At 32.5% G+C, this 27728-nt stretch overlaps 1 protein-coding gene across 5 annotated transcripts in view; it reads right to left on the reverse strand.

Annotated features, from left to right (window-relative positions):
• The window catches only part of LOC125054454 (dedicator of cytokinesis protein 1), a 52043-nt gene extending 28761 nt beyond the window's left edge, over positions 1–23282 (reverse strand). For 2 of the 5 annotated variants that reach the window (XM_047656371.1, XM_047656367.1), the window contains exons 1-12: positions 23121–23281; positions 12500–12671; positions 10372–10474; positions 9666–9811; positions 9298–9421; positions 6447–6671; positions 4757–4848; positions 3845–3979; positions 3198–3321; positions 2298–2507; positions 1094–1192; positions 1–177 (exon numbers count right to left, since the gene is read on the reverse strand). In XM_047656371.1, coding sequence (XP_047512327.1) covers positions 1–177; positions 1094–1192; positions 2298–2507; positions 3198–3321; positions 3845–3979; positions 4757–4848; positions 6447–6671; positions 9298–9421; positions 9666–9811; positions 10372–10474; positions 12500–12671; positions 23121–23166 — 1653 coding nt within the window. In that variant the 5' untranslated portion in view covers positions 23167–23281. Of the gene's footprint in view, positions 178–1093; positions 1193–2297; positions 2508–3197; positions 3322–3844; positions 4007–4756; positions 4849–6446; positions 6672–9297; positions 9422–9665; positions 9812–10371; positions 10475–12499; positions 12672–23120 lie in introns of all 5 variants that reach the window. The other 3 variants (XM_047656368.1, XM_047656366.1, XM_047656369.1) reach the window with 2 other exon arrangements.
• Positions 23283–27728: the final 4446 nt, after the last annotated feature.

The following is a 27728-nucleotide window of genomic DNA, read 5'->3' on the forward strand; positions in this document are numbered from 1 at the left end:
CTTATAAACAGCAAGATGGTGTTGAGTATCTGATGTGGTAGTGCCCTCCTTCTGCATAAGTCGTAAATAGGCTAACGCGAAATGTCTTTCACTGCGATCTTTGGCCTCATTTGAACTTCGATGCCGACACAGGAACACTATGTGAGCCTCCTTGAACTCCTCAATATTAAGGCACACCTAAGAAAATAGTAAATTGTAAAATCATTTATAATAATAATAATAATAAATCGTTTATTTGCCAAGATAGTGGTACAAAATCCGCACAATCAGCCAACATATAAATAGGCATGCAAATGTCATATTATAATTTTTTTACAATGTCATATAATAAGAAAATTAACATAATGTCATAATAAGAAGTTAAGTCATTTATAATTTTTAAGTTCTTGAATTACAAAGACTTATGTATGGATATTTCCTCATTAGTCATATAATAACAATACAATATTATGGTTAGAAAATGATTAAAAAAATATATAATGTCTGTTAAGAAAGTTCAATTTTAATAAATATATAATCAACAATTTTACCGAATTCGCTTTTAATAAGAACCAATACTGAACGATTAAATAAAATTCTGTCATATCTGAATAAAAGTGTCACAATGTTAGTTACCATACTCCTCCGAAACGGCTTGACCGATTTTTATCAAATTTTATATGCATATTCAGTAGGTCTGAGAATCGGCTACTATCTATCTTTCAACCCCCTAAGTGATAAGGGGTGTCCAGTGTCCACCCCAATTTTTTTTTTATTCTTTAGATTTTTTTTTTGTTTTTATTTTTTTATGATACAGCAGCATACAAAAATACATAAAACCACTAATTTTCACCCCTCTACGATCAACCCCTATTATTTATTATTGTAGATGGCTATTTTTATTGAACTAAAAAATATTTCCTAGAAATAATATACATGGCAAAACAACGTTTGCCGGGTCAGCTAGTCATCTATAAAATTTTACTGACCAGTTTTTTTTATGAAATATACACATATCTTCACTTTTTATGAGACGTTTTTAAAGTACTTCTATAAGCTATCACCGCATGTAATTTAAATATACCACAGATTTTTGGATGCATAGATAATATACCTTAAATACTTCTTGCCACCGGGGTCTGTCTTCGTGGTAATAAACAATAGAAGTAAACTCGTTGACTAGCGCCACACCAGCGCCGATTGATATGACACCCTAAAAACAATTTAAGGCTCTTAAAATTATAACTCTATAACATATTACAAACTCCAAAGACTTTTATTCCTAGGTTTTAGTTACAGCATTATTAATGGGACAAGGTTATTACTCTATACGTCTTTTATAATCTCTCTGTATTAAATTATAATTTAGAACCTATATTCATCCATCCTTTTTTTTTTCGTGGGGAAATGCGATACGCATAACCTCTCCCGGCACGTTCGACCTGGTGGGGAAGGGTTATGTGGGACTCTCTGTTGTGCATACCCACTAAAACCGAACGGCGCCACCAGCAATCGCACGGTAACAGCGTAGCCTTGTCCGCATCCAGCCACGCGATCAGCCGTGAATATTACGGTCCTCTACGGCCACGAATGATGTGGAATGAACCTTGGCACAGCAAGGGCCTTTTACATCGGCCAATGTTTTTTTTTTTTTTAAAGACAATTCACACCAATTGACCTAGTCCCATGCTAAGCAGGTGAAGCTTGTGTTATGGGTACTAGGCAACGGATATACATACATATTATAGATAGATATACATATAAATACATATTTAAACACCCAAGACCTAAGAACAACACCAAATGCTCATCACATCGATGTTCGCCTCAGCCGGGGATCGAACCCGGGACCCATGGATTCGCAGTCAGGGGTACTAAGCACTAGACCAATGAGTCGTCAATTCACCCTGTTTTATAAAGCTAAAGGAGGCCGGGTACAATGCTATCTCAACCAATTAAAGATCACCATAAAACTGTCAACTATTTACAAACGGGTGCTTAGCTACTTTGGCAATGTTGCCAAGAGATAATCTCGACAAACTGGTGAAGAATAACATGAATAATGAGAAGGACGGACGGAGCTATCAAAAATTAATACAATTAAAAAGAAAGTGATAAATTAGAGGCATGTCACGGTATTGGAATTAATATAATGTATCTTGTTTTTTTTTTTTTGGAAAAATTTGAGAGATAGTAAAAGTCCCTAGACACAATGGCAGGGGAGTAGAGTATTATCAATAAAAAAAAAACAAAAAACATGTCATGGTTCACTTCTAACATATAACCATTCATTTTGCTAGTTCACACCGTATACACACCGGAATAATCTGTCCATTTTTATCCACAACTCTTGCAACCAGCTCTATATTTCTCTCAGAAGACTTCCCCCCGCCCCGGGAAAAGGAACCACCGCATAAAGTCACGTAGAGGTCATTCCTGGCGTCCCCCGGAAGAATCACCTCAGGAAAACCCATTTTACGAGCAAAAGCGCTGTTTCCGACCACTATATGTGGGTTTTCTTGGCGTATCTGAAAATTTATACGTTAATTTCGAGGTCCAAAGATACATAGAATTTTTTTTTCATGACTTTTTTTTATATAACAAAAAATACATACACTACTAAAGCAATACAATATTTTGTTTTATGTAACAGTAGGAAAATGGGCAGGAGGCTCATCTGATGTTAAGTGATACCGCCGCCCATGGATCACATTGCCAGAGGGCTCGCGAGTGAGTCGCCGGCCTGAACTTGAGCTTTATGTCACCTACACTACTTTATCTAAAGCAATGGTAGTACCATTAACGTAAACATAGCATTTGAACCCTAAGTCTACAGAAAAAATATTAAGTGAGCAATAGTTCTGCAATACTGTTTAGTTCTGCAATACTGTTTAGTTCTGCAATACTGTTTAGTTCTGCAATACTGTCTAGTTCTGCAATACCGTTTAGTTCTGCAATACTGTTTAGTTCTGCAATACTGTTTAGTTCTGCAATACTGTTTAGTTCTACAATACTGTTTAGTTCTGCAATACTGTTTAGTTCTGCAATACTGTTTAGTTCTGCAATACTGTTTAGTTTGAAAACCCTAACTTTTGGCATACCAAGGGCGCTGGAAAGTTATTTTAAAACAATTTAATAATTTTTCAAATTACAGAATTTTCTGAGTATATTTAAATAAGTCTTTCAAATTTAGTATGAGAGGCAAATACAATACATACTTGTTTTAAATCCCCCTCAAATATCTGAAGGTAAACCCATAACCCTTGCGCATGCTTCTGTTCTTTGTAATCTCTATTCGATATGACTTTCTTGAGAAGAGAGTCCATGTTGTCTTTCTCACACCTGGAAGAATTTTGATATAGAAACATACACAGCTAGTGATTGGGAATCTTTTAGAATGGGTAAAAAAATCGACGCTTAAAAAAGTCCAAGAAACAACTTAAAAAAATATCACAAAAATTATCATCATTATTATCATTTATAAAAATACTAGCTGACCTGGCAAACGTTGATTTGCCATGTATATTATTTTTAGGACAATTTTTTTAGTTCAATAAAAATAGTTATCTACAATAATAAAAAATAGGGGTTATATGGATTTTTGTATGCTGTGTCATAAAAAAATAAAAACAAAAAAAATCTAAATAATGAAAACATTTTTTTTGGGGTGGAACCCCTTATCACATAGGAGGTTGAAAGATAGATAGTAGCCGATTCTCAGACCTACTGAATATTCAGTATCGTATATAAAGTTTGATAAAAATCGGTCAAGCCGTTTCGGAGGAGTATGGTAACTAACATTGTGACACGAGAATTTTATATATAAGATTAATTAAATCTATAACTAAAATAAATATAGACATACGGATAAAATGGCAGCTGTATTTCCTTATCCACTTGTTGATGGGCCAAGTACATCGTGACGTCAGCGAGAGCAACGCCAAACGGACGACGCATGGTGCCAACACTAGTCAACGGTGCACCTGTGATTGTGCTGCGTCTGGGCACACACGAGATTCGATCGAAACTGAGATAAATAGATAGACATAGATATATAGAAAAGATAGAAGAAGAGATAGAAGTAGATATAGAAAATTATAAAGATAGAAAAAGGTAAGAAAATTAGGAATAGATAGTAGGATATCCAATATTTCAGAGGTATATATACAATTTCAAAAAAAATTTAAAAGAGATGAAATTATTTTTTTAATATGTTTTATTAACATATTGCCCCAACATTAAACATAGAAGAATAACTTTAGCGGTATGAAGAACAAAATTATTATAATAACAATTATTAAGTAATTTAATTACTTTAAGCTTTGAATCTAAGTTTTAACACAGTTTGCAGATCATATATCTTTATATATATATAATGAAAATGGTCTTCGTTTGAGGCTCAATCACGCCTAAACCACTGATCGTATCGACATGAAACTACCACCATTCGATGCGAAATTTTTCCTAGATGGTTTATGGCTATTATTTATTAATTTCCATTTATTTCTGTTTTACTTTTATGAAAATTTATCCATACGGACTTCACCGCGGAAACATTCGGGGAGGCTTCCTAGAACCTCTAAACGTCAACATCTGTTAAAAACTCGATTTTCGAAATATTTCAATTTTCTTAGCGGGAAGTTAAAAAGAAGAATAATAAAAATATGAAAAAAAATAAAATAATGAAACATAAAATTTATTTTAATTCGTCCAGCAAAGCGGGCGCGAAACGGCTAGTCATACATATAGTTAATTAAATTTGGGTAATTATATTTACCTGTGATCGACATTCTGTGCCTCCATAGATCCTATTCTCACAACGTGACAGACGAGGAAAATCTTCTCTTTCTTTATATCACTTCCAAGTTCCTGAAAATAGCTAAATACATATATACATATACAAAAATACTATACAATAGTTATAATACAGAGTACAATATAATACTGGAAACTTGAAAAAAAACTTAAATAAACGTAAATGTTATTTGACCACTCTTTTATACATTGTTGAAATGTATTTATTTACTTATCGTCGTTGCAAGAAATACAGCACAATCAAAATAGTTAAAAAAAAGGAGGGCAAATGGCGGCCTAATCGCTTTCGAGTGATCTCTTAAAGGCAACCACTGTGAGGAAGGAAAACAATTAAATTAAATAAGGTGGGTGCAAGAAGTGCAAAAATCGCATGCAACGAAACAAAAAAGTTAAAACATATGTAGACAACGAAAAGGAACTTTAAAAAAAAGAAAAGGACACATGAATCACGATAATTTCAGTAGTTAGTATAAGAGATACGGATACGATATGGACAGGATATGCTTGTATAGTAGATATTTAAAGAAATATATGTAGTAAAATAAATTATTTTCTAAATATATATCTGTAATATTTAGTGATCAGAGCAGTGTTGGCCTAGTGGCTTCAGCGTGCGACTCTCATAGCTGAGGTCGTAGGTTCGATCTGTGCACCAATGGACTTTCTTTCTATGTGCGCATTTAACATTAGCTCGAACGGTGATGGAAAACATCGTGAGGAAACCGACATATCTTAGACCCAAAAAGTCGTCGGCGTGTGTCAGGCACTGGAGGCTGATCACCTACTTGCCTATTAGATTTAAAAATGATCATGAAACAGATTCAAATCTGAGGCCAAGACCTTAAGAGGTTGTTGCCAATGATTTATTACACTCTTTATATTAGCTTCACCTTTATGTATGTATGTATGTATGCGTGTATGTATGTATGCATGTGTGTATGTATGTATGTAACCGACTCCTTAGGTCTCGATTTTGACTCACTTTTAACGGACATATTTAATTCAAACTTTGCGCACCTGTCAAAGATCGATGACAATGCAATCAATAATCCAAAAAAAAATGAAAAAAATATAAAAAATTTAACTAAAAAATAAATAATAGTTTAAAAAAACTAGAACACACGCTTTTAAAGCACAACAAACTAAAAAGTGAAAAATAATTCTTAATTTAGGCTGAAAATGGTAATGAACAAAAAATACTGGTATTATTGTGAAAAAGCGTGGGACGCTCTGTGTCATATTTTTCGTCGCAACCGATAGACGAAAAATAGCAGAGCAGATATTATTTATTTTAATATTTGGTGATCAATCTCAGTTAATATGCTTTAAATTACATATTTAATTCTGGGAACTTTAGCTAACAGGGAGCAGCATACCTCTCTTCTAAACAGAAGAGTTCTTATTTGCTTTTCAGTAATAAAAATATGATTATAAGCATGTACAAATATAATTTAAATATAATATTATTAGTAAACACAAAAGATTAGAACGTGTAGGTTCTTTACACTTTTAAAATTTACTGAGGGTAGGTTAGTAACACGTCCGTTCCGCACGAAGTCTCGGAATAAAAGCGAGTCAACGCCGGTATTGCTTCGCGTTATATAGGTTTCTGCTACAAGATGGCGTTAGTCCGCTAACAATATTGTACTCACGGTAAACACGAGAGGTTGTGCGGTAAACAAATCAACGACGAGATTTTGTGGAGGCCACCTTAATAGAACACTCTCAGTCAATTTCGCGCCACTTGAGTCGTGTAACGCGAGCGAAAGTTCCGCTACGTCACTCATACGGCAGACGAAGTTTTTTACGTTCACCACTATTGAGTACGTACGCGCGATCGGGTTTTGGCTCGTTGGACGACTCGAAGGGGTCGTTTCCTGAAAAATAATTTATATATTCCTTGAGTTACTGTCAAAAAGGGTGCGTGTACTTATGTACGCGCGTAAGAAGTTATACTTTTTTGGCATTATTAAAAATAGTTTTTGATTGCATGCAAATAATTAATTACAATTAAATAATCAAAGACTGGAAAAGGAGTCATTATAGTCAATAAAGTTCAGTTTACATTTGAAAAATTAAATAAATAGATTTTTATTATTATTCTTTTACATTAAGTGTAACATAAATTCTATTATTATTCGAATGTTGTTTTGACGTGATAACGTCTTTAAAATCGTTTTAGTCGGGTGACATGTTCAGAAAGTTGTGTCACACCTAGGGCATCGAGCCCGGGTTTACCCGGACCGAAAAAACCCGGGTTTTCCCGGTTCTGAGGATTACAAAAAAACCCGGGTTTAATTTTCAAAACTCGGGTTTTTCGGGTTTTTTTTAATACTTTTGTTATTGCTATTTATTAAGTTTAAGCCACTTCGAATGCAATAATAAGTAAATGGAATAAAAAGACGCTTTGATAAATTATTATTTATTACGTAAAAAGTAGCTTCGTTGCTACGTTCCTACCAATAAAACAAGCCTTGCAAGTTAAATTCGCGTTCCGCGCGTCCATCTCAAGACATGGATAGAGTGAAGTGTGAAGCAGTGAAGAGGGGAGGGTGTAGCGAAGCTCGTCGCGCGTTGTGCGGGGTGTTGCCGGTGATGATTTTTTTTTATTAAAAGCTTTAATTGATTTAAAAACAGGTATTGTATTTACTGATGACGACTGGAGAAATAAAGATGAGATCCAAAAAATATTGGATGTTATTAAAACTGTCGTCGAGGCGCTATGTCGACGCGATGCAACATTACTTAGAGCTGATGTTTCCCTAAAATTTGCATTGAAGAAAATGGATGAAATGAAGACACTACTAAGTAAAAAATTGCAACTGCATTGAGCAAACGACACGCAAAAAAAAACTAGCTCAAGCTGCAATACTACAGTACTTGATAAATCCGGGTAAATATTTTGAGAACATTCAAAATGAAGATAAAACTGTTTTTGTCGGCCTACAGGTAATGGAATGCTAAACGAAATTGTTAATCTGATTAAACGCACAACCAAAAAACAAAATATACGTCTTGAAAATTTGCTTGCAGACCAAGACCTGCGAGAAAAGACTTTGACAAATGAAGAGGAACTGAACAGACCGTTAAGTCAAGCTGTTGCTACTGATAATAATGCTCCTGAAACTGGATCAGCTTGTCCATCAGACGATTTGCTTACTACTGTGAGGGTAGAAATAGCACTCTTCGAAAATGGCGGTACGCGACAGCGAGAGCGTTCCTCTCTTTTTTTCTAAAGTGGTCAGATGGTCAGAGGTTATGTCTCAACTAAGTATGTTGTTTAAATAATGTGTCAAATGCATAACTACTTTTTACTTAGTATTTTAGTTAATAATATAAAGACCTAATTATTAAGCAAACGACTGCAATTTAAAAAAGACTAGATTACTTACTAAGTTTTAAGATATTCTGGAGAAAAAATAAATCTTTATCACTTTTTTAAACATTAAAACTGTTTTTGTAATTTGTAAAGTACTGTTTCATTTATTTAAATTCTTCCTCATCCTTTATATTTTGTATTCATAGTAGGAAATCGATATATAAACGCAGATTAGTGCATTAAAAAAAAAATCTATAAAAAGACCGAAATGCTCGAAAAAACCGGTCTACCCGGGTTTTGATTACTCTTCGACCCGAAAACCCGGGTTTTCAAAATTGGACCGAGTTTCGATGCCCTAGTCACACCAAAACCTCACGAGCGCGATCGCAGGTATAACGAGAGAGAGACGGACCGATCTCCCGTCTCATCTCGAGCGCTGCCAGTCATTCCGTGAATGTATGAAGAAAAATGTATATCATAGTCGAATAAGTAAACTTGTCATTTTACACCCGAAATTTATCATCAAAAGTGTGAATAAAACGATAGATGTAATTTAAAATTTGAAAAAATTATTATCTTCATCAATTCCTTACTTCCCAAAAACTTATATCACCAATAAGACGTTATCACGTAAACATCTCGATCGTAAACCTACTTTACAAACAACCAATATTTTTAAATTATGTCCAATGCCGTAGCATCTTCCGTGGGCAACTTCATTATGTTAATTTTGTGTCACGGTGCGCGCGCATCTTATAATTTCACCTTCATAAATTTTTCACAACGCGCCTAAGTATAACTTCAATAAACCTATAACTTTTGTTCTAAAATACACCTTAACACACAGTTATAAAGTCTCCATTACCAGAACTCAGGTCAGAGTGTCATAAAGTTTTATTGATGCATTTTTTTGTACTGTCAATCATTATAGTGCATTTTAGTAGGAACTTAAAGCTGTAATCTTGTCTTGATCGCTGTCAACAATGACAAAACTTCATAAAGAAAAAATGGTTTGACGAAGATTTAAATATATAAAGATAGATATATAAAGTTAAGTATATATAACCTTCTTAAAGTTAAAATGCCGTTAATGAGGCATGGTTTGTATTACAATTATGAGCACAATCAACAACAAGACCTTCAATTATAGTCAATCTTCTACTACTAAAAATCTATTCCCTTACCATGTTTTTATCAATCCGCGAATTTGCTTCGTCATGTAAAGCGTTCAATCTGAAGGTAGAAGTTGTCAGAGGGTCAACTAACTGACCACTTATTGTTCTTACAGCTAACTCCATGCCCAATATTCTGAAATATATTAGATCCATTATACTACCGGGGTGTCAATATTTTACTGTGCATCACTTTTTAATAGATTAATTTGATTGATTGGGATTGAGTCAATTATACAGATTTTAATACTTTGAATTTTTTGGCACATTGTTTGTCAATAATCGTGTACTAAATATTTTAAAGAAATTTAAATAATGTACACGCAAGGTTAAAAATATATTTTTTATTATATTTTTTTTTATTACTAGTAATTTATTACCTGTTTCCCTTATCGGTTGTAAACACAGCAGTCCTGGCGACTCGTCTTAGCTGATCCTGTGGTAAGGCTCCGGAGGCCGCCTGACCCCTCAATTCCAATAAAGCCCGCATACTCACTTCCATGAATTTAAAACGGCCATCATTTTTCTGAAATATTATATGAGAAGATAATATCAATATTCCACTGTTGTGGTTCGATATCGAATGAATCTATCAGTATATAGACCGATAAATTGTCAAAAATTAAAGCGCTCTTTGAATAAGTACATTGTTTCAACGGACATTTAAACCTATTTTAAAAGGCTCCAAAAATGTTTTTTTTTTAATGAGTGATTAGTATTTTTTTTTTTTTAATAAAATAAAAAATAAATCAGTGGCGCTACAACCTCTTTAGGTCTTGGCCTCAGGTTTCTGAATCTGTTTCATGATCATTTTTAAATCTAATAGGCAAGTAGGTGATCAGCCTCCAGTGCCTGACACACGCCGTCGACTTTTGGGTCTTAGACATGTCGGTTTCCTCACGATGTTTTCCTTCACCGTTCGAGCAAATGTTAAATGCGCACATAGAAAGAAAGTCCATTAGTGCACAGCCGGGGATCGAACCTACGACCTCAGGTATGAGAGTCGCACGCTGAAGCCACTAGGCCAACACTGCTCTGTGTTGCTCAAAAATGTTTTACTTATGATTTACATATGTTATTACTTACTGTATATAGATCCTTCCAATGCTGCAGCCATTCTCTTAAAGTGACCGCAATATCGTGTACCACACCACCACCACCCGCCGAAGCCACGACTGTCTCGCCACATCTGAAAATATAACGGTAATTAAACTATTTCATCCAGTGATGCTTAAATCTGTATTCATCATTTTAATTGGCTTTTCATAAGCATACAAAACTTAACAATGAAAATCTATGAGTCTTTTTCTTTACTAAGCCGCTATTGATTTACACGTGTTAAAACAGCATCGATAGTAAAAAGATTCTTCGACAGCTTTAATAATTAGATTTACATTCAATACGGGGCAAAATGTTGCTTCCCGAGATTTGTTACACACTATCAAATAGTGTTATAATACAGTAGATGAAATTTAATTTTAATCGCTACCCAGTTTTTCTTTTATAGGGGCCAGGCACCAATGTCAACTTTCCCGCTTGAAAAGTTCATCTGTTTCTTCATAATTACTATTTTAGATAGTAATACAAAACACGTACCTAACGAATTTTATAGTAATATCTTGGATGTCGCTGTTAATTACTATACTTTACCAGTAATGTATACCTCACATACATAAATAATACGCTATAACCGTTTAGGTCTGGACCTCAAACTTCTGTATCTGTTTCGTGCCTGACACACGTCTTCGACTTTTTTGGGTCTAAGGCATACCGGTTTCCTAACGATGTTTTTCTTCGCACAAGCGAGTGTTAAATGCGCACATAGAAAGTCCTTTGGTGCACAGCTGCGGATCGAACCTACGACCTTAAGGATAAAAGTCACACGCTGTAGCCACTAGGCAGACACTGCTCTATACAAGTATATCAGAAATACAATTGTCACAGGATTCATCACATTACAATACAATCAATTAAAATCCCATAATTTCAATTACGCAGGTCTGGGTCATGATTCATTATCGTAGGTTCATTGACCCCATTATCTGAATTCATTTGACCGGGCGGAATAACATTCTTTGTGAACTTTGGCCTAAATTTCATTGGCATACTTAAGGACAATTTGATGCTGGCGAGCGTTATAAAGTTTTTGATTGTACATGCATAATGAGCTAATGCGGTAGCATATTACCAAAAGTTCAATATTGGACGCTGCTAAAAAAATATGCGCCCTCGTGGCTACAGTACAAGCTAAACTAGAATTTATCATGTATTTAAACAGAAATACCTCTTAGATATAATATCAAACTTTGCCTGCGTAAGTTTAAAGTGATAATTAAAGTTAAATTGTATAGATAAGTTATTTATGGATGGTTGTTATTATGATTGATGTATTTGAATTTTTATCATAAAGTTAGTGGAAATTTCTCTCTTTACCAGATTTTTTTAAATTCGTTATAGTATCACTTCCGAAACCTTAAGGAAAAAGGTTTACAATTAACATTTCCTTTATTTAAATAATTTGAAATATCCCCCTTCTAACTAATTCTTTCTAGTTTAAGACAAGGCCAATTAATTGCAATTCCATTGGTCTCAATAAATGTGGGTTAGTTTTTATCTCAGTGTCGAGAGCAGTTCGACCTTTATCGGTTAAATATTATGTTCAAAGATCACTCTGGTGATATTGATTGCTTCTAAGTCTTGAAGAAATTTAAATAAAACTAATTTAATACTTTCCCCAAATCTATAAAAATAAAAAGAATCGCTAAATATGTTGATAAGCTCAAAACTCGAAGACGGCTGAACCAATAAGAATTTTCTTATATTCCTTGGATTCAGAGGAGTTTTTTATTGACAGAAAAATTGGGAAAAAATATAAAAACAAAGTTTTATATAGTACTTAGGTTTTTTTTCGGTAAAGTGAAATGTTCCATAATATGTTGCTATGAAGCTACTAAAAACGGTCAGTCGGCGAATCAGACTTTCGATCTAATACATTCATGTTTTAATGAAGTTTTATTTAAATTTAAAAAGAGAACAAAACAAAAGACAATCAGAAAATCTATTTTCAAAGAAAAAACTGGCTGGAATTTGCATAGAAATTTGCGTATTGTGTTCCAATAAGTACGCAAGTATAAAACTATATTATGTATTTTTACCCTCATTTCAGTCTACCTACTATAATACCCCAGAATAATATTCATTCTATATAGAATACCTGTCAACATGGCACTCTCGTATCACTACATAGTTTCTAGGGAAGACGCCTCTCCCCTCCCGTCGAAGACTTTGTCCCCAGTACCAGTCCTTAGTCTCTCCCTCGAGGTGTACCAGCTCACCCACTTCGAGCTGAAGGTGGTTTGGTGATGTGGCGTTGAAGTTGTATAGGGCTGAAAACAAATGTATTAAGATAATGAAAAAATCCATACAATATAGAATAATGATGAAATGTTACAATAGTCGAACAAGTTTGAGGGCGTTGTAGTTAGTAACTTATTATAGATTTTATTTATTTATAAAAACACAATCCTGTCCTAACTGGTGACCCTAACAAGTAATGAATGCACAACCAATGAAAAAAATTACACACGAAACAAAAAACAAACAAGAAATTCATAAGGAAAAACAAAATTGCATAATAAAAAATACAAAAAAATTAACTAACTACTATAGGCACTAACAAATAAGAGAACTTTTGTCAGGTCAACGGACAGTTAAAAAGGTCCGTTAACCCATGTAATTCGTACACTGAAATACACATATAAGTGATATGAAGATGGAAAAAGAGGCTTTCAACAGTTGTTTACACTTTTCCTTCCTTTCATATAAAAGCTGGGTGTTATTTAGTGTGAAATCTCTAAAGTTTATTATATTATTATTATTATTAAGCCTTTATTGCTGACACCCAGTACAGTATAATAACAATTATTTAAGTTACATAAAAAAAACACTTACTAATACATAAATAAAACTTAAACTAATACGTCACTTGACCCGTTTTAGGTAGTCACCGTGTCCTGTGACACATAGGCCTCTTCCAGCTGTTTCCATTATTTTCTGATATTAGCTCTTCTTGTCCAAGTTGTGCCTACTATTATCTTAGTTTATTATATAGTAAACATATATTCAAAACTTGTCTCTACTACCGTTTACGTAGAAACAAAAGCTCATCTTACAATCCTAATACAGGTAATGCATATTTTTTACAAATAAATTCAGCATTACTATAATGTTGACTTGATTAATTTACGTCATTTGAAACCTCTATATATTATAACTTATTTTTAGGTATATATATTTGGTAAAGTAGTGGAGCTGTCAATCAAACGTCATTACCATACTGCAAATTTACGCTGTGGGACTATTTGCATTAAATATTATATCCTTTCGGTAGCCAACTGTTTATTATTTGGCCTCATGATAAAAATTTTCTTTTTTGTCGACCTACGTTCGTACGTATACTATCCAAATATGCTAAAAATAACGGGTTACATTTGCAAAATAAAAAAAATCGCAATACATCACACCAAATAATAGGCCACTCGCTTACAAATCTTTCAAATAAAAAATAAAAACAAAAAAGAATCTTTTATAATATATACATTTTTTAAGTCATTAAGAGCCCTTTAAAGATTGTATCTCAGCCCTTTGACATCAAGAACACTCGCTCGGCTATTATTTAACCAACATATGGTACTTATGTTACCAAAACAAAAGAATTCCGTTTATTTTTCGTCTCATTATACGCATAAGCGAGAATAATCTAAATATGTATATCAGTTTTCTTTAATATCTTTAAAGCAAATATATTTTAAGTTTTCTTTTGGCCGTAAGAATGTCCCCATAAACTTGCATAGATGTTATCTATATATATAAAAATGAAACCCGTTTTCCGTTGTCACGACATCACATGAAAACGGCTCGACCGATTTGTCTGATTTTTTTTTGTTGTGTTTGTAATTGTCAGGAGAAGGTTCTTATAAAAGAAAAAAAGAATAAAATGGCGCGGAAAATTAGAAAATTGAAGAATACTTAACCACCATACAATTCGAACTTTTTGGTGTAACCATATGGCGTTTGACATAACACAACATTGACAGAATGCGTGCTGCAAATATCGTCAGAGGATGTAAGAAAAATGAATATCGTTCAAAATAAATGCTTCGATCGGAGTTATTATATTGATAATATAATAATATGCGAGCCAGAAAAACAAACAAAGAATAGTTGTATAACATAAAGCATTAGAATAATAAATACTTTGTTTCTGAAATATTTTTTAATTCATTATAGGTACCAATTTGAAATCAATATTCATAGTTAAGACAGGACAACCTCTGTCGGGTCCGCTAGTACATTATACATATATATATAGACTATAGAGGTATAGAATACGATGAAATACAGAATTCGATTAACTTGGGTCTAAATCCTTAGTTTGTTGTTTCGTTTATGCTTCCCGCAAGAATCACAGATCTTTTTGTACAGCATACAAAATGTAATCAAGAAGGAAATGCTACTTACAGAAGTCTTTATAAAGAAAGCCGCTTTCCTAATTCAGTATAACAATAACGAAGAGTACCCAAAAGAGCCTGAAGGGTTTCTAGTATGGCCTCAAAGCTAGCGAGTTAGAAAAGAATAATATGTAGTACTGAGATCGTAGTGGTGAGTTTTGTTTCGTATTTTTGTGGACATTTCCACGTTCTTCTTCTTCTTCTATCTAATATATAAAATTCTCGCACTCCTCCGAAACGGCTTAATCGATTCTTATGAAATTTTTATGCATATTCAGAAAGTCTGAGAATCGGCTGCCATAGCTATCTTTCAAACCCCTAAATGTTAAGTGGTCTACCCCTAAATTTTAATTTTTTAAATAAAATTTTATGATACAGAATTTAAAAATACATACAACCCTTAACTTTCACCTCTCTACGATCAACCCTATTTTTTATTTGTTAATTAAAATCTTATGATTTGAACTCTAGTAGTTATATAAAGATTTAATAAGACACAAAAATAAGTTTTTTCGTAGTAAATTTTAATTATAATATCTCTAGAGTCAAGATCGCATCTAGAGATTCCAAAAACATATTGGACATGTGGAAGTACATACTCTCGACACAGAGGTCCACATTCTAATTCGTATCAACTATCAAGTCACAATCTCGTCTTGATTACTGTAAAATATGTCAAACTTCATACAGAAAATATAGTTAACCCTTTAATATATAATTTTTGATTTACATTCTACAGTACAGGCTTAAATCTTACCCCTATAAGACATAAACTATCAGTTTTCCCGCCAAAACTGCGACCACACCCATTATATTGTTCCGAATTACAATAACGGTGATTGTGTAGCCTACAGAAGCCTCTTGGGAGTGGACATTAATAATAATCGTTAATATTGTTAACCGTAACGATATTATGTAGGAAACCACGTAACAAGTAATATTTTAGGAGAATGAAACGTCATACATATATTCATGACAATAAAGAAATCCCAATTTTATACCGAGCTAAAACATTAAATATTAATTTTACAACTCTTTGTTTGTTTGTTTTACTACACTTCTATTTAATTTAATTGTCAACTAACAGGAGTTACTTATAACTTAAACTCTTATTACAAAAACAAAGCGTATTTAGTTTAAATTTGCGTTTTTTTTATTCTGCCTATACTTATATTCCTTGCTTTTATGTGATTTTCCTTGCTTGTATGTAATTTTTATTTTCTAATATTATTTATGTGTGTGTGTAAAATTTGTGACGACATTCTTGAGCGATTTTCTTGTATTTTTTAAGTAAAGTACACTTTAAAAGCTAACACAACATACATTATAAACTACACTTAGATACAAAATATGAAATATAATATGTATATAATTTACTCATATGAATTAAATAATCATACAACTTTTCCTACGAACCTTGCTACTTGTTACTAATTCGATTTATGAAAATAAACGCCAACAATACACGAGAAGCCATGAGAAAATTCATTCACAATTCTTCATAACAAAAAGAGCAAAATCATATCCGTTCAAGAGCGCTTAAATATAAAAAACCACATCATGTCCAAGTTATTACATAGCGTCAACGCCAAGTTATTAATAACTTTCATTGCATGTGAATTGTCTTACATAGACTAAGAGCTAGACAAACGACGTTTACTTTTGAAGAATCTTTCAAAGGTTGACGATCATCATGGCTACTACTACTAATTTTTGATGCCGCGCTTCTGACCAATGACTTTGTGTTTTGACCAAAGCATTGCATTTAACTAAAACCAGCGGCGCGGTCTCCTTCTACCTGCCAATTTGCCTTGCTTATTCAGTTGAAGGAGCTCGACAGCTAACGACAGTTACAAGGACTGACAGCTTTTGGTCATACAGTTTTAAAAATAATATATAATAGTAAACAAAGAACAGAGGAGTTTTACAAAGTAGAGCGCTGGTATTTTGTAACGGAAGGGGGGGGGGGAAGCCACTGCCACCAATGTAGTCTAAACTTATGGTTCGACTCGCATATGGCACGACGCCATATAGTCATACCGTTGAGGTCCCAAAAGTAAACAAAAGCTATCGCAACTACCTCTTGGTCGTGTTGGTACTACCCGAGGTGGTTTTAGTGGGTTATCCCCCGGTTATCTGAGTATCGGTCGAGTCTCACATACTTCGTCGCTTTTAAAGCGGGGACGGCGTAAACGCATATCCATCTTGGTTTAAAAAAAATTACTTTGTAACTTCCAATAGCGATATCTCAACATTTAATCAATAACCGTAGAGTTGATGTCACCATTAGATGATGAGGTATACAAACCTAATATTAAAATCGGGAGTTATAGTAACGGAAATAAAAAATTTAATATGATAACTCAATTATAATCAATCCAGAATATAATCTTTGTCAGTAAGTTCCTTTGGCTATTACGTATTACATTCATAAAAAACATCTATATTTACTTACTTCAACTTGGTTATATATATAAACATTATCACTGAAGTAAAATATGGAACTAAAAATCGCTTAAGAATATTCAGAATTATTTAAGCAAAACTATTCTGGTGTCATAAAAAAATATTTACCCAAAAATAAAAATTAGCAGCTCTTACGCAATTTTAAATAATAAGCACAATGGGGCGGAATGCGTGAATCACGTTGACACTATGAGGCGCGCACCAAAAGCGATGTTATGCGCGCGCGGAATTACGAACAAACAAGACCTTAGTTTGTAAGTGGGACGAGTATTAAACATTAATTCATAATACCTAGAGTATACATCATTTAGGGTTTAGAGCGACAAACAAAAATGAAATGAAGTAGTAAATTTTAGTCACAACCATATTTCTGTCCTGAATAACGTTTTTATTTATTTATTCAAATTCAACTTATCAAAATAATGTAAAATTCTATGCATTTTAATTTAGCTAAGATTACTTTATAAGGGAGCGTTCAAGAGCGCAATTTTTGGAGATTATCGACCCCCCCTCCCCCATGTAACTCGCCGTAACGTTTTTCAGTACCCAAGTACAGTACTGTACCCAAGTATAGTAAAATATTTCGTGACCACCTAGTGACTCTACAATAGTGTAGTGAAATTAACAATGACTGAAGTCACTCACTCAAAAAAAGATTACAGACTTCTTTTTGAAATAAAAATTTGTGAATAATGGTTATATGTAATAATAATTGTTAATACATAATAAGAATATAGAAATAATAAGTAACAAATTTTGATCAAATTCTTATTTCCTTCAGTCGCCCCTCCCCCTCGTGCTTATTCAAACACTTGTTATTTTGAACTCTTGATAATTTGAAATTTATCTCTGGTCCCTTGAGTTTCAAATTATCGAGAGTCGACTGTACACGTAATATCAAAGGCGTTCCTGCAAATCGCCTGTAATAAGGGGAAATCGTTTCGTAGCAGGTGTCACCAATGACTTTTAGTTGTGAACACGCTCGAATTATTAATATTCTACTTATTATAACTTTTGTACTCGAAAAACTTGGATTGGTGCTATCAAAGCATGATTGCCAATTTATTATTGTACTTGACATATAAATAACATCAGTAATCATACAATATGTAATAAAAGTGAGAGAGTACGAAGTCTCGGACTCTAGTTTTATTATTATTTTAAAAATTCCTTGGGGCTCACATTGAGAGTGTTCATGGGCGGCAGTATCCTTTAACATCAGCCTTGCGATTCTGTAACTCACTTTTCGAACTCTCACTGCGGTTTTCGCATTCTGATAAGGAGGGAGCTTAAAGTTTACTGTTTATCAGAATGCCAAATCGTAAAATTACTGCTTCACGACTGATTTGAGCGCGACCGCCGCTGCGAAAACCGCAGTGAGAGTTCGAAAACTGAGTTACAGAATCGCAAGGCTGATGTTAAAGGATACTACAACAGGTAATGTTACCCGTTTGCCCCCTGTTCTATGAAAAAAAAAGTGTGTGTACTTACGTACACGTGTTAGAAGTTAAGCTTCTTATAACAAGATACAAAAATGTTATCTATCGCCTTATTCTACGTTTGTAGAAAAGACGACACTAACAATAGAAAAAATTTAGTCTCATAATTTTTCCCTAATGCGCCAAAAGAAGTATAACTTCAAAAAAACTAAAATTGACTATAGCTAACTTCAAGGTGTCGGTTTTTTGTGACGGTGTGCGCGCATCGTAAAAATTTACTCTCATAATTTTTCCCTTACGCGCCAAAAGAATTATAGCTTCAATAAATACAATACTCATACAAAGTCTTCCACAATTATCATACTTATAATTTCCATATATTATATACACCAGTTAAAATTTTATTATAATTAATATCTCCATATAAGTATGAGTATAAATAGTTTTCATAAAAGCAGTAACTACGTATCACTGGTGTAATATAATATTGAGATAGACTACCGTACGTGCCTAGATAACGTTAATTACATAGATTAATGTAATTTAACGCCATCTAGATGTCCTAAATTGAATTGATTAGTTTACATTGATGATTAGATGTTATTATGGGCCGATGAATGTTTAACTAAGCAATTAGGGCGCGAGTTTCTGAACCTTCGACACATGTTGATATCCTATTTAAAACGAGACATTATTCTATTTATAACTTCAAATGCTTTACACAGAATGTTTATAATTGATGAGGAATTTCTTTATTATTAGATTTTTTTTCTTAATTGAAAGCTAAAATGCCAATACTATATAACGGGCCGATAGACAAATCATTCATTATTCTTTTTTATTATAGTTATAAGGTAATAAGTTAATGTTTTTTTTAATAAGTATCAACCTACAAGCGAGAAAGGTCGCCTGCAGTAAAATTGCGTGTTATCTTTTGACATTTGTGCAATAAATTGAATAAAAAGTACATATTCTATATCTGATACGAGAAGCTTAACTTTTGTGCAATCCTCGATAAATATAGTCAACTTGAACCCGAACTAAATGTATGTAATTCTGTATACATCGTGATCAAGCGGTATTGTCCGTCCCACAAATCACAAGCCAAGTGACGTACTTGAGTTTTGACAGAACATAATTGAACTTCCTCAGGTGGGGCGGGACAACCTTCAACTCAATTGATTTGTTCGCATACAGTTTTATCCAGAGATTTTCTCAGCGAATCGAGTCCCTAATTTCGTTACTTATTTCTGAAAAATTCCACACCACTTAAGAGTATGGATATGGTAGTACACAGTCGTATTCTAATTCATGAAATAATTCTTCTCTTCTAATTCTTCACTGCACTATGTTTCGTTAATGAAACATTACCTAATCAAGCATTAAATTAGTAGCTACGCTTATAAACAGCTGATGGGACATGTGAAGAGTTCATGGCTTTGAGGTGAGTAATCCTAGGTTTGAGTCCTTGGATCGCTCGATGATAATAACATACATATGTATATGAGTTCCGCCTTACGCCATTCAAATTATTTCAATATTTTTAATTATGAATTCGATTTTATGTTAATTAACCTTCAAACTTTTAAAATGTCTTTTTTGTTGATTAAGATATTACGTACTTAGGACGTTCCCTAACTCTTTAAATTTAACTGCAACTTAAAATTCTCTAACCAAAATGAACTAGCACCTCTTGATGTAAAAGTGCTGCCAAATACCTTTTGGACTTGACCCATATCAAATTGAATCTAGTTATACCACTAGAATTTAACTTTAAGTAATTTAAGCTGAGTACTTATTATCGTATAAATTTTGACTTAGTTACTTTTAAAGACTAGCTGATGTCGCCATGACTTCATTGGCATGGGAACGGAAAACATGTTAATTGCAATCAAATTGCAAACTTATTATTACAGAATAGTAATGTAGCGTTACTGTTCAGTTACTCCAGAGAAGGAAGCAAGTTTCAATTAAACAAAATGTAACTATTAGATAGATTACAGTTTCCACCAATTTTTAACGAACTCTAACAGAGAAAGGTTTTAACAAAAATACCAATTGAAATGAAATCTCGTTGCGAAAATTCTCGACATTCCTTTATAAGTATCAAGGCACCTATCATAATACATATATACATCTTTTTTGCTGAGTTTAAACACCATACATCCGCCTAGGTTTGTAATAGATCTAAGAATACTCTAACATGCCGACATTCTAAATCGACTGATCCCTTTATCATCGTATCCTGTCTTATCAGCTTATCTCTTTGATTGGACCCCTGTATAAACTTTGGAGTATCTTGAAAGGGAAGGTTTATTTAACAAGACTCGAAAGTTTTAACGGTATATAGACAACTTTAGGATGGCTACATTTATCATTTTTCGTAATTGTATAGTTTATATGGAGAGAACTTGAAAATCCAGTCTAAATTTAAGTTTATTTAACTAATTTCACGTATTTAATGTGATTATTTCGTTAGTTCCATTTTAGATGGATGTAATGTTTCTTGATGTATGTTGTTATTGTAAAAAAATTGTAAATTAATATAATTAATACATAGTACAAAAAATATAATACAAAAGTACAAAACAAAGTCGCTTTCTCTTGCAAACGCAGGCTGAACCCTACGAGATTTATCAAAATAATTTACTAAGTATTGTACAAATTTAAAATGAAAACAGAAAACTCCGAGATGGTATAGGTATGTCTATCTCTTATGGGTATCCCACAAAAACATTTTTTCAGAAAAAAATTTCTTTGAAAACGTTCACAGCTTTTCTGTAGTGTATTTAGTATCAGCATTGCACCCGAGCGAAGCAGGGGCGGGTCGCCAGTATATTATAATTATGAAATAAAAATGTTCACTTAAAAAATTAATTAAGTCGAATTTGAAATTGTATAAAAAAATATTATTTACAAGATAATTAAACTATATCGGTACAAAAATTTATTCCAAATAGAATAGTAGCTATTAGCATAAAAGGAGACAATGTGAGTCTCATATAACACTATTGTGTACAAACAAGGAAGTGTAACAGGAAATAATATTGTTTGGCTTACATCCTTTAATATCACATACAATTTGATTATTATATTAATTGCAAGTAATTAATATGGGATTTCCCTTTACAATGTCTATTAATATACTACTTATGTGACGTTGATTTGTGATTGTCTGGTAAGATTATAGTGAGCAGGCATGCTTGAAAAATATATTTAATAAAAACTTAATCCGTTAGCCTTCACCTAACAACTAAGTAGTAAATCTATGATATAAATGAGCAAATTCGGATTCATATAAGTAAATACTAGTTTTGTTATTAAACTTTACAAAGTAACCTCAACTGTTACAACAGTATGCCAAGAATAAGTAAATTTAAATTTTTATTAACTGTTTATAGAAAATATGAAAATTGACTCTGAGTTAGTATGGTAACAAAATATAAATCAATTACGGTCTTGTGATGTAAAAACCATTTGTCTTAGTTAATTTTGGTATTAGCATAATAAGGAAAGTATTATTGTGTAATATATGCAAACGCATGTTGCATTCAGATTCAATAAGCACTAACCAGTCTCTGTTTATGTAACAAATGACCTGTGAAATTGCAACACTGGCTATAATTATTGACAGCCATAATTGGGGTGTGATTCCACATTATTTCATATTATCTTTATAATGATATTATTAGTAATATAGACTGCTATATATTTTTATATTATTTGTCTATTTTTAAGTTTCAGTAAAGTACAGCAGTAATTTAGTTAGATGGTACTGCAGGTTTCACATTTGGCGAGTTTAAATGCAGGCAGTTTTGTCCATGGTGGTGTTGTCTTTTTCTATATTAAATTGGCCAGACAAGGCCGTCCTGCTTTTATTATATTAAGGCAAAACTGTATGAATGCTTTATTCACAGCTTATTTATGGTCACCATGTAACATTTTCAAGACAGAAAAGTTTTACTACATCACATATTTACTATATTTTACACTAGGATTTATTTTACAAAACTTACTAATTGTGAAAAGTTTTTGATAACAAACAAAAGAAAAAACAGAGTGAAACATGATAGTAAAAAAATAAGATTAACAATATCATTAAGTGAGATGTTGTAATATACTAATATTATGATAAGGAAGATAAAAAAATGGTAAATTTCTCATTAGAACGTCATCAAACAAAATAGATTTAGAAAATCATTAAACTAAAGTTTACCAAGTTTTGAAAGCGTGAAGTTTTCTGACATTGCTAAATATATATGATATATTAGTATTTTTAAGAGTATAACGATAGCACTAATAAAGATCGCGTGAATATTGTGATACAATGTTTATATTTATCCTCCGTGGGAGAGGATTAAGCAGAACGCACCATATACTTGTACAGTCCAATTTTTTTGTGAAATTTAATAAAACTCACCAACAGCGTAAGTTTCTTCATTTTGTAGTTTTCGCCACACAGTCATATTTATAAAAAACTCAGTTTAATTTAACAAATTCTCTAAATAATTGTAGAGCTCGTCATTTTTATCACAATTGTAATCAAAACTTTTTTTCAACTTCCGAAGAGCTAGAGCAAGACAAAAACTTGTAGCACGAGTGTCAGTTGTCATGTGTGACGTTCGTGCGTAATGCCATAGACTACAGTTGACATTTGTAATGATAAAATTTAAAAATATGATCTGTGAATACGATTTTATGAGTTATCTAATACTTTACTTATCCAAAATGGCATTATTTTATTCTGAATGAACAGCTATGTCGACCTGTTTCAGAATTTACGCACATTTAAAACTTGTTAATTTTTGCACGGCATTTATGACAAAATATATATATCATGCTATATTCTCTTCCCGCTACTTCCTTTCAAATACCTTTCTTAGAGATTGAAATTGAAAAGCAAGTGTGTGAATTCTGTGGAAATCTGGTCGCTGACAGAGAACTCTCCACAGATTCACTGAAAATAAACAACATAGATATCAATTATTACATATTAATCCATTAATTGATGTACCACGCAATATTAATAAATAAATATGTATAATTAAGTAAGAAATATACAATTTGTCAAGGTAATAACAATTTAATTAATAACAATTATATAGATTGAAAAAAAAAAAAAAAAATAAACTTAACATAAACTAAAATATATCATTAAAAGGAGTCCCTTTAGGCAACGTTCCGAAGATACTGGCAGCGTTCCCCCTTTGAATTGCTAGACTAATTCTTTGTACGAGGTAGCTGCCAGATCAACTTGCAGTTCTTGAATCAGCTAATTATGATATAAGTAATGTGAAGGAAAGGGCTGCTGGATATTAACCTCCAATTTTTTTTAGGCACTGCTTGCCCCCACCGTTCTAAAATTGTCTTTAGTATTCCCAAATGCGTACAACTTTATATATGTTGAAGAGACTGGGGCTGCGTTTGCCAAATAACCACACTTGGCGTGGTAAGATCGCACTAGCTGGCAGTGCCTCGGGCTCGTACGAATTTACTCAGAGAAGCACCATTTACGCGTGTCTTTACGCTCACCCTTAACACTATTGCTTGTGAGACGGATATATATTTAGTTGCACACTGGCTGATTTCACAATAATTGCATTATTTATGATTAGTTATGAAAAGGTTTTAAGTTTTTACTTGTTTTATTTATATTATGTTTTTAGTATAGTTTTATATTGTATTAGTATAGTTACTGTAAAAATGGGAAATAAGGAAAATAAATATTATATTTCAATAAAAGTGTATTACTTTTTTAAAAGCCGACACAATATCAGGGATACGTGAACTGCTTACTTTCGTCCTATCTTATGCATAGTTTATTAGTCTTCCTTGGATTTTTAAATTTTCTAAAGAATTTAGAAACAAAATTCAGTTTGAATATTTAACGACTTAAGACGGAGCTCGCTGTTTTAGTACTCGAACAAGTTTAATATTTATGAATTATTAAGTAATAATTTTGTTTATGGCACTGAAGATATCTCTTAAGCGGCAATAAATTTTAGGCTTTAACGCCGTGAATATTTATTATATAATAATACATTTTATGGTACGATATATTTTAAACAGATTGACTCATAGTACAGAGAGTGAGAACCATGAACATAATTTTATTATTTTTTACTCCAATAGGCAGACCAGTATTACGAGACCATGTGTAGGGTGGTGAATACTGCATGTTCTGAACCGAGAGCATTGTTAAACAAAAGACGAAACAATGACGCAGTCCAAACGCAGATATTACACGACATACCGTCTTACGATAAAATGAAATGAACCGTTTTCTCCTTTATTTTACAATTACACTCACCCGTTTCATTTAAAATTTATTGGATTGGTGCATTTTGACAATGTATTAAACAAAAGCTATCATGATATGTAAGACTATAAATTTGACAATAAGAAACCTTTAATTTCCTACTAAAATGAACAATATGATTATACAAACATTTTGTTATATTTATACATATATATGTGTTTAAAAGTTACTATTATCTGGAGAATACTGGAGTCTGCAGTTTTGAAAAGTTCGTCCTCCGTTAGCCATTTGAAAATATTTGTGGGAAAAATCTTACATCTACCACTTAATGGCTATTTACAAGCTATTAAAACACATTTCATATTTTTTATTAGTGACTATAACCTATAGTAATTGTTTGTAGGACAAAAACTGTTAAATAAATAAAACTAATATATTTTATCTGTGGTATCAAATTAAGCTATGCAAATGAGACCTAACCGCGGGTGCTACATTAACAAATAGCTTTACATTTGAACACGATATTTAATCGAAATCGAATTTCATTACTGTTACGCTTGCTATATTGTTACACAGTTATCTAATCAATTATTTCTACATCCTAATTTAAATACCACTGATGATTAATAAAATTCTCTAAGGCGATTGTGCCAAGCCTTACCTCTGAGACTTGCACAGAAGATATTAAAAAAAAAATGTACTTCTCCGACCTAAAGGCATCTTTGAACAACCTAGCAAATAATTGGCCAGCCCGCCAATAAAAGCCCCAGTGGGTAAAGTCGAATTGTTGTATATGTCACCGTAAAATTGTAAATACCGTTAGGTTGTAATCTAAACTTTCGAAAGATTGTGAACCTCAACGTACTGCTTACAATTTAACGTATTATTATTCGGTGTAATCTATCGAAGTGATACCGTCAAATTGTGAAACGGAACGAACCTCACCGGATGTTTTAAGTCGGTTCGATTTAAAAAAGACTAGAATTTTTAAAATTTTATGTAGCTTAGTTTCAGATATACTCAGTATATGAAGGCAAAAAATATAGACTCCTTGTCCTAATTACTGACAAAGGATTATTTATATAATATAATTATTGGCTGTAATTCCACTTTTAAGCAGTTTGCTAAAGGACAGGGATGGTTGAGCTTTCGATGAAACTGGTATAAAAGCTTTATCTGTGGATGCAAGACATGAAGTAAGTTATTTGATAGTTATAATATATTTGCTATTATTTTATGCAACTGTAGATTGTTAATAAGATCAGAAGAACAATGGTGAAACTATCACAGCGCAACCAGCGTATAGTTTTGTCAATACCTAGAATAATGTAAATTAAAACTAATGTGAACTAAATCAACTCATAAAGAATTTTTATTTGCAAAAAAGACAACCCCTAAAGCACGCTTCGAACTCGTTACAAAATAGTAGTGGTAAACCAACTCTGTTACAAAACACTATTCCCTAGAAAGATACTTGGCAGATATCTTACAAAATAATTAAAATTAGGCGGATGTTTTCAAGAAGGCTCCGATGGCAGGCGGCCAGGAGGTGCGCGATGCCAAACTCGAAATTCGTGCCTTAAATATTTAAGTGTGGTCAAAAAACCTTTATTAACATAAATTTGAATTCTAATTTTGTGAATTCTCGGGGTGGCGTTAAATACGGATAAAGGGAAAACATAAATTAAGCCGTCTTGCCATTGAATTGCGGAAAACTTTTCGTACTAAGTTACCATACACAATATAAATTAAGACTTTGTAAATTAGTTATCGATTTATATGAAAAGCTTAATTTTGCAGCTTTGTCCGAGTAAATAATCGTTATATTTCAAACTACAATCATTTACCCATATATTAACCGAATCAGGGGAAACCGCAGGAAGTAACTGCCATCTTTACTAATTCATTTTTAAGTCTTGTTCATATTTATACAAATCTTAAACTTTAGATTTCCGAGACCTAGAGGGAGGGAAAAAGGAAGATATATTAGGAACTTAATTAATTTAAGTGTCATTAAAATATTTAAAAAAGTGTCGAAAATTAATACGAATTATAGTTTCAATTTTTTAAATTTATTTCTTCGATAATAAAAACACGTGATATTTAAATATACAATTCGTCATTTGAGATTTCATAAATTATTTTGCATAAAATATTCATATAATAATATATAGAATTTCTTTAAGGTAATTCACCCTTCTCACTCTCTCTCAATCGGTCTCAATCGCTCTCTCCCTTTACTTCGACAAAAATGCTGCACATCTTCGTGACGTTTTCGTAAAAATTTACCCTCATGCGCCTAAAGAAGTTTCACCTCAACAAGGAGCCTGAATTTACAGTATCGTATGAAAATACAATATATCACCAGTAATACATGTTATATTAAATTTTTTAGTGCGATTGCCAAGTCCAGCTATTTATTGAAAACATAAAAAAAAATCATAATTTATAATAGATTCATTATAAGATGTTAGGTTAGCTAATTAAGTCATAAGTTAAGACCGAAGATCGATAAGGGACCAAATAAATTAACCAACTCGGTATATGGATGTCACAAATGTTCACGGCAGAAAGACTGAGTCGCAAGACTTGACAAGTTTTTGATGACATTTATTCTAGATAAAACCATACATTTTATTTTAATTATCTCTTATAATAACTATACAATACTTATAATATAGAATTTTAACTGTCGTTGTAAAAGTCTACTACCTCTAAATACTTATAAATTCTCACGAAATAGCAGTAAAGATATATTAACGTATAAAA

The sequence above is a fragment of the Pieris napi genome, chromosome 12 (genome assembly GCF_905475465.1).
Source record: "Pieris napi chromosome 12, ilPieNapi1.2, whole genome shotgun sequence".
NCBI lineage: Eukaryota > Metazoa > Arthropoda > Insecta > Lepidoptera > Pieridae > Pieris > Pieris napi.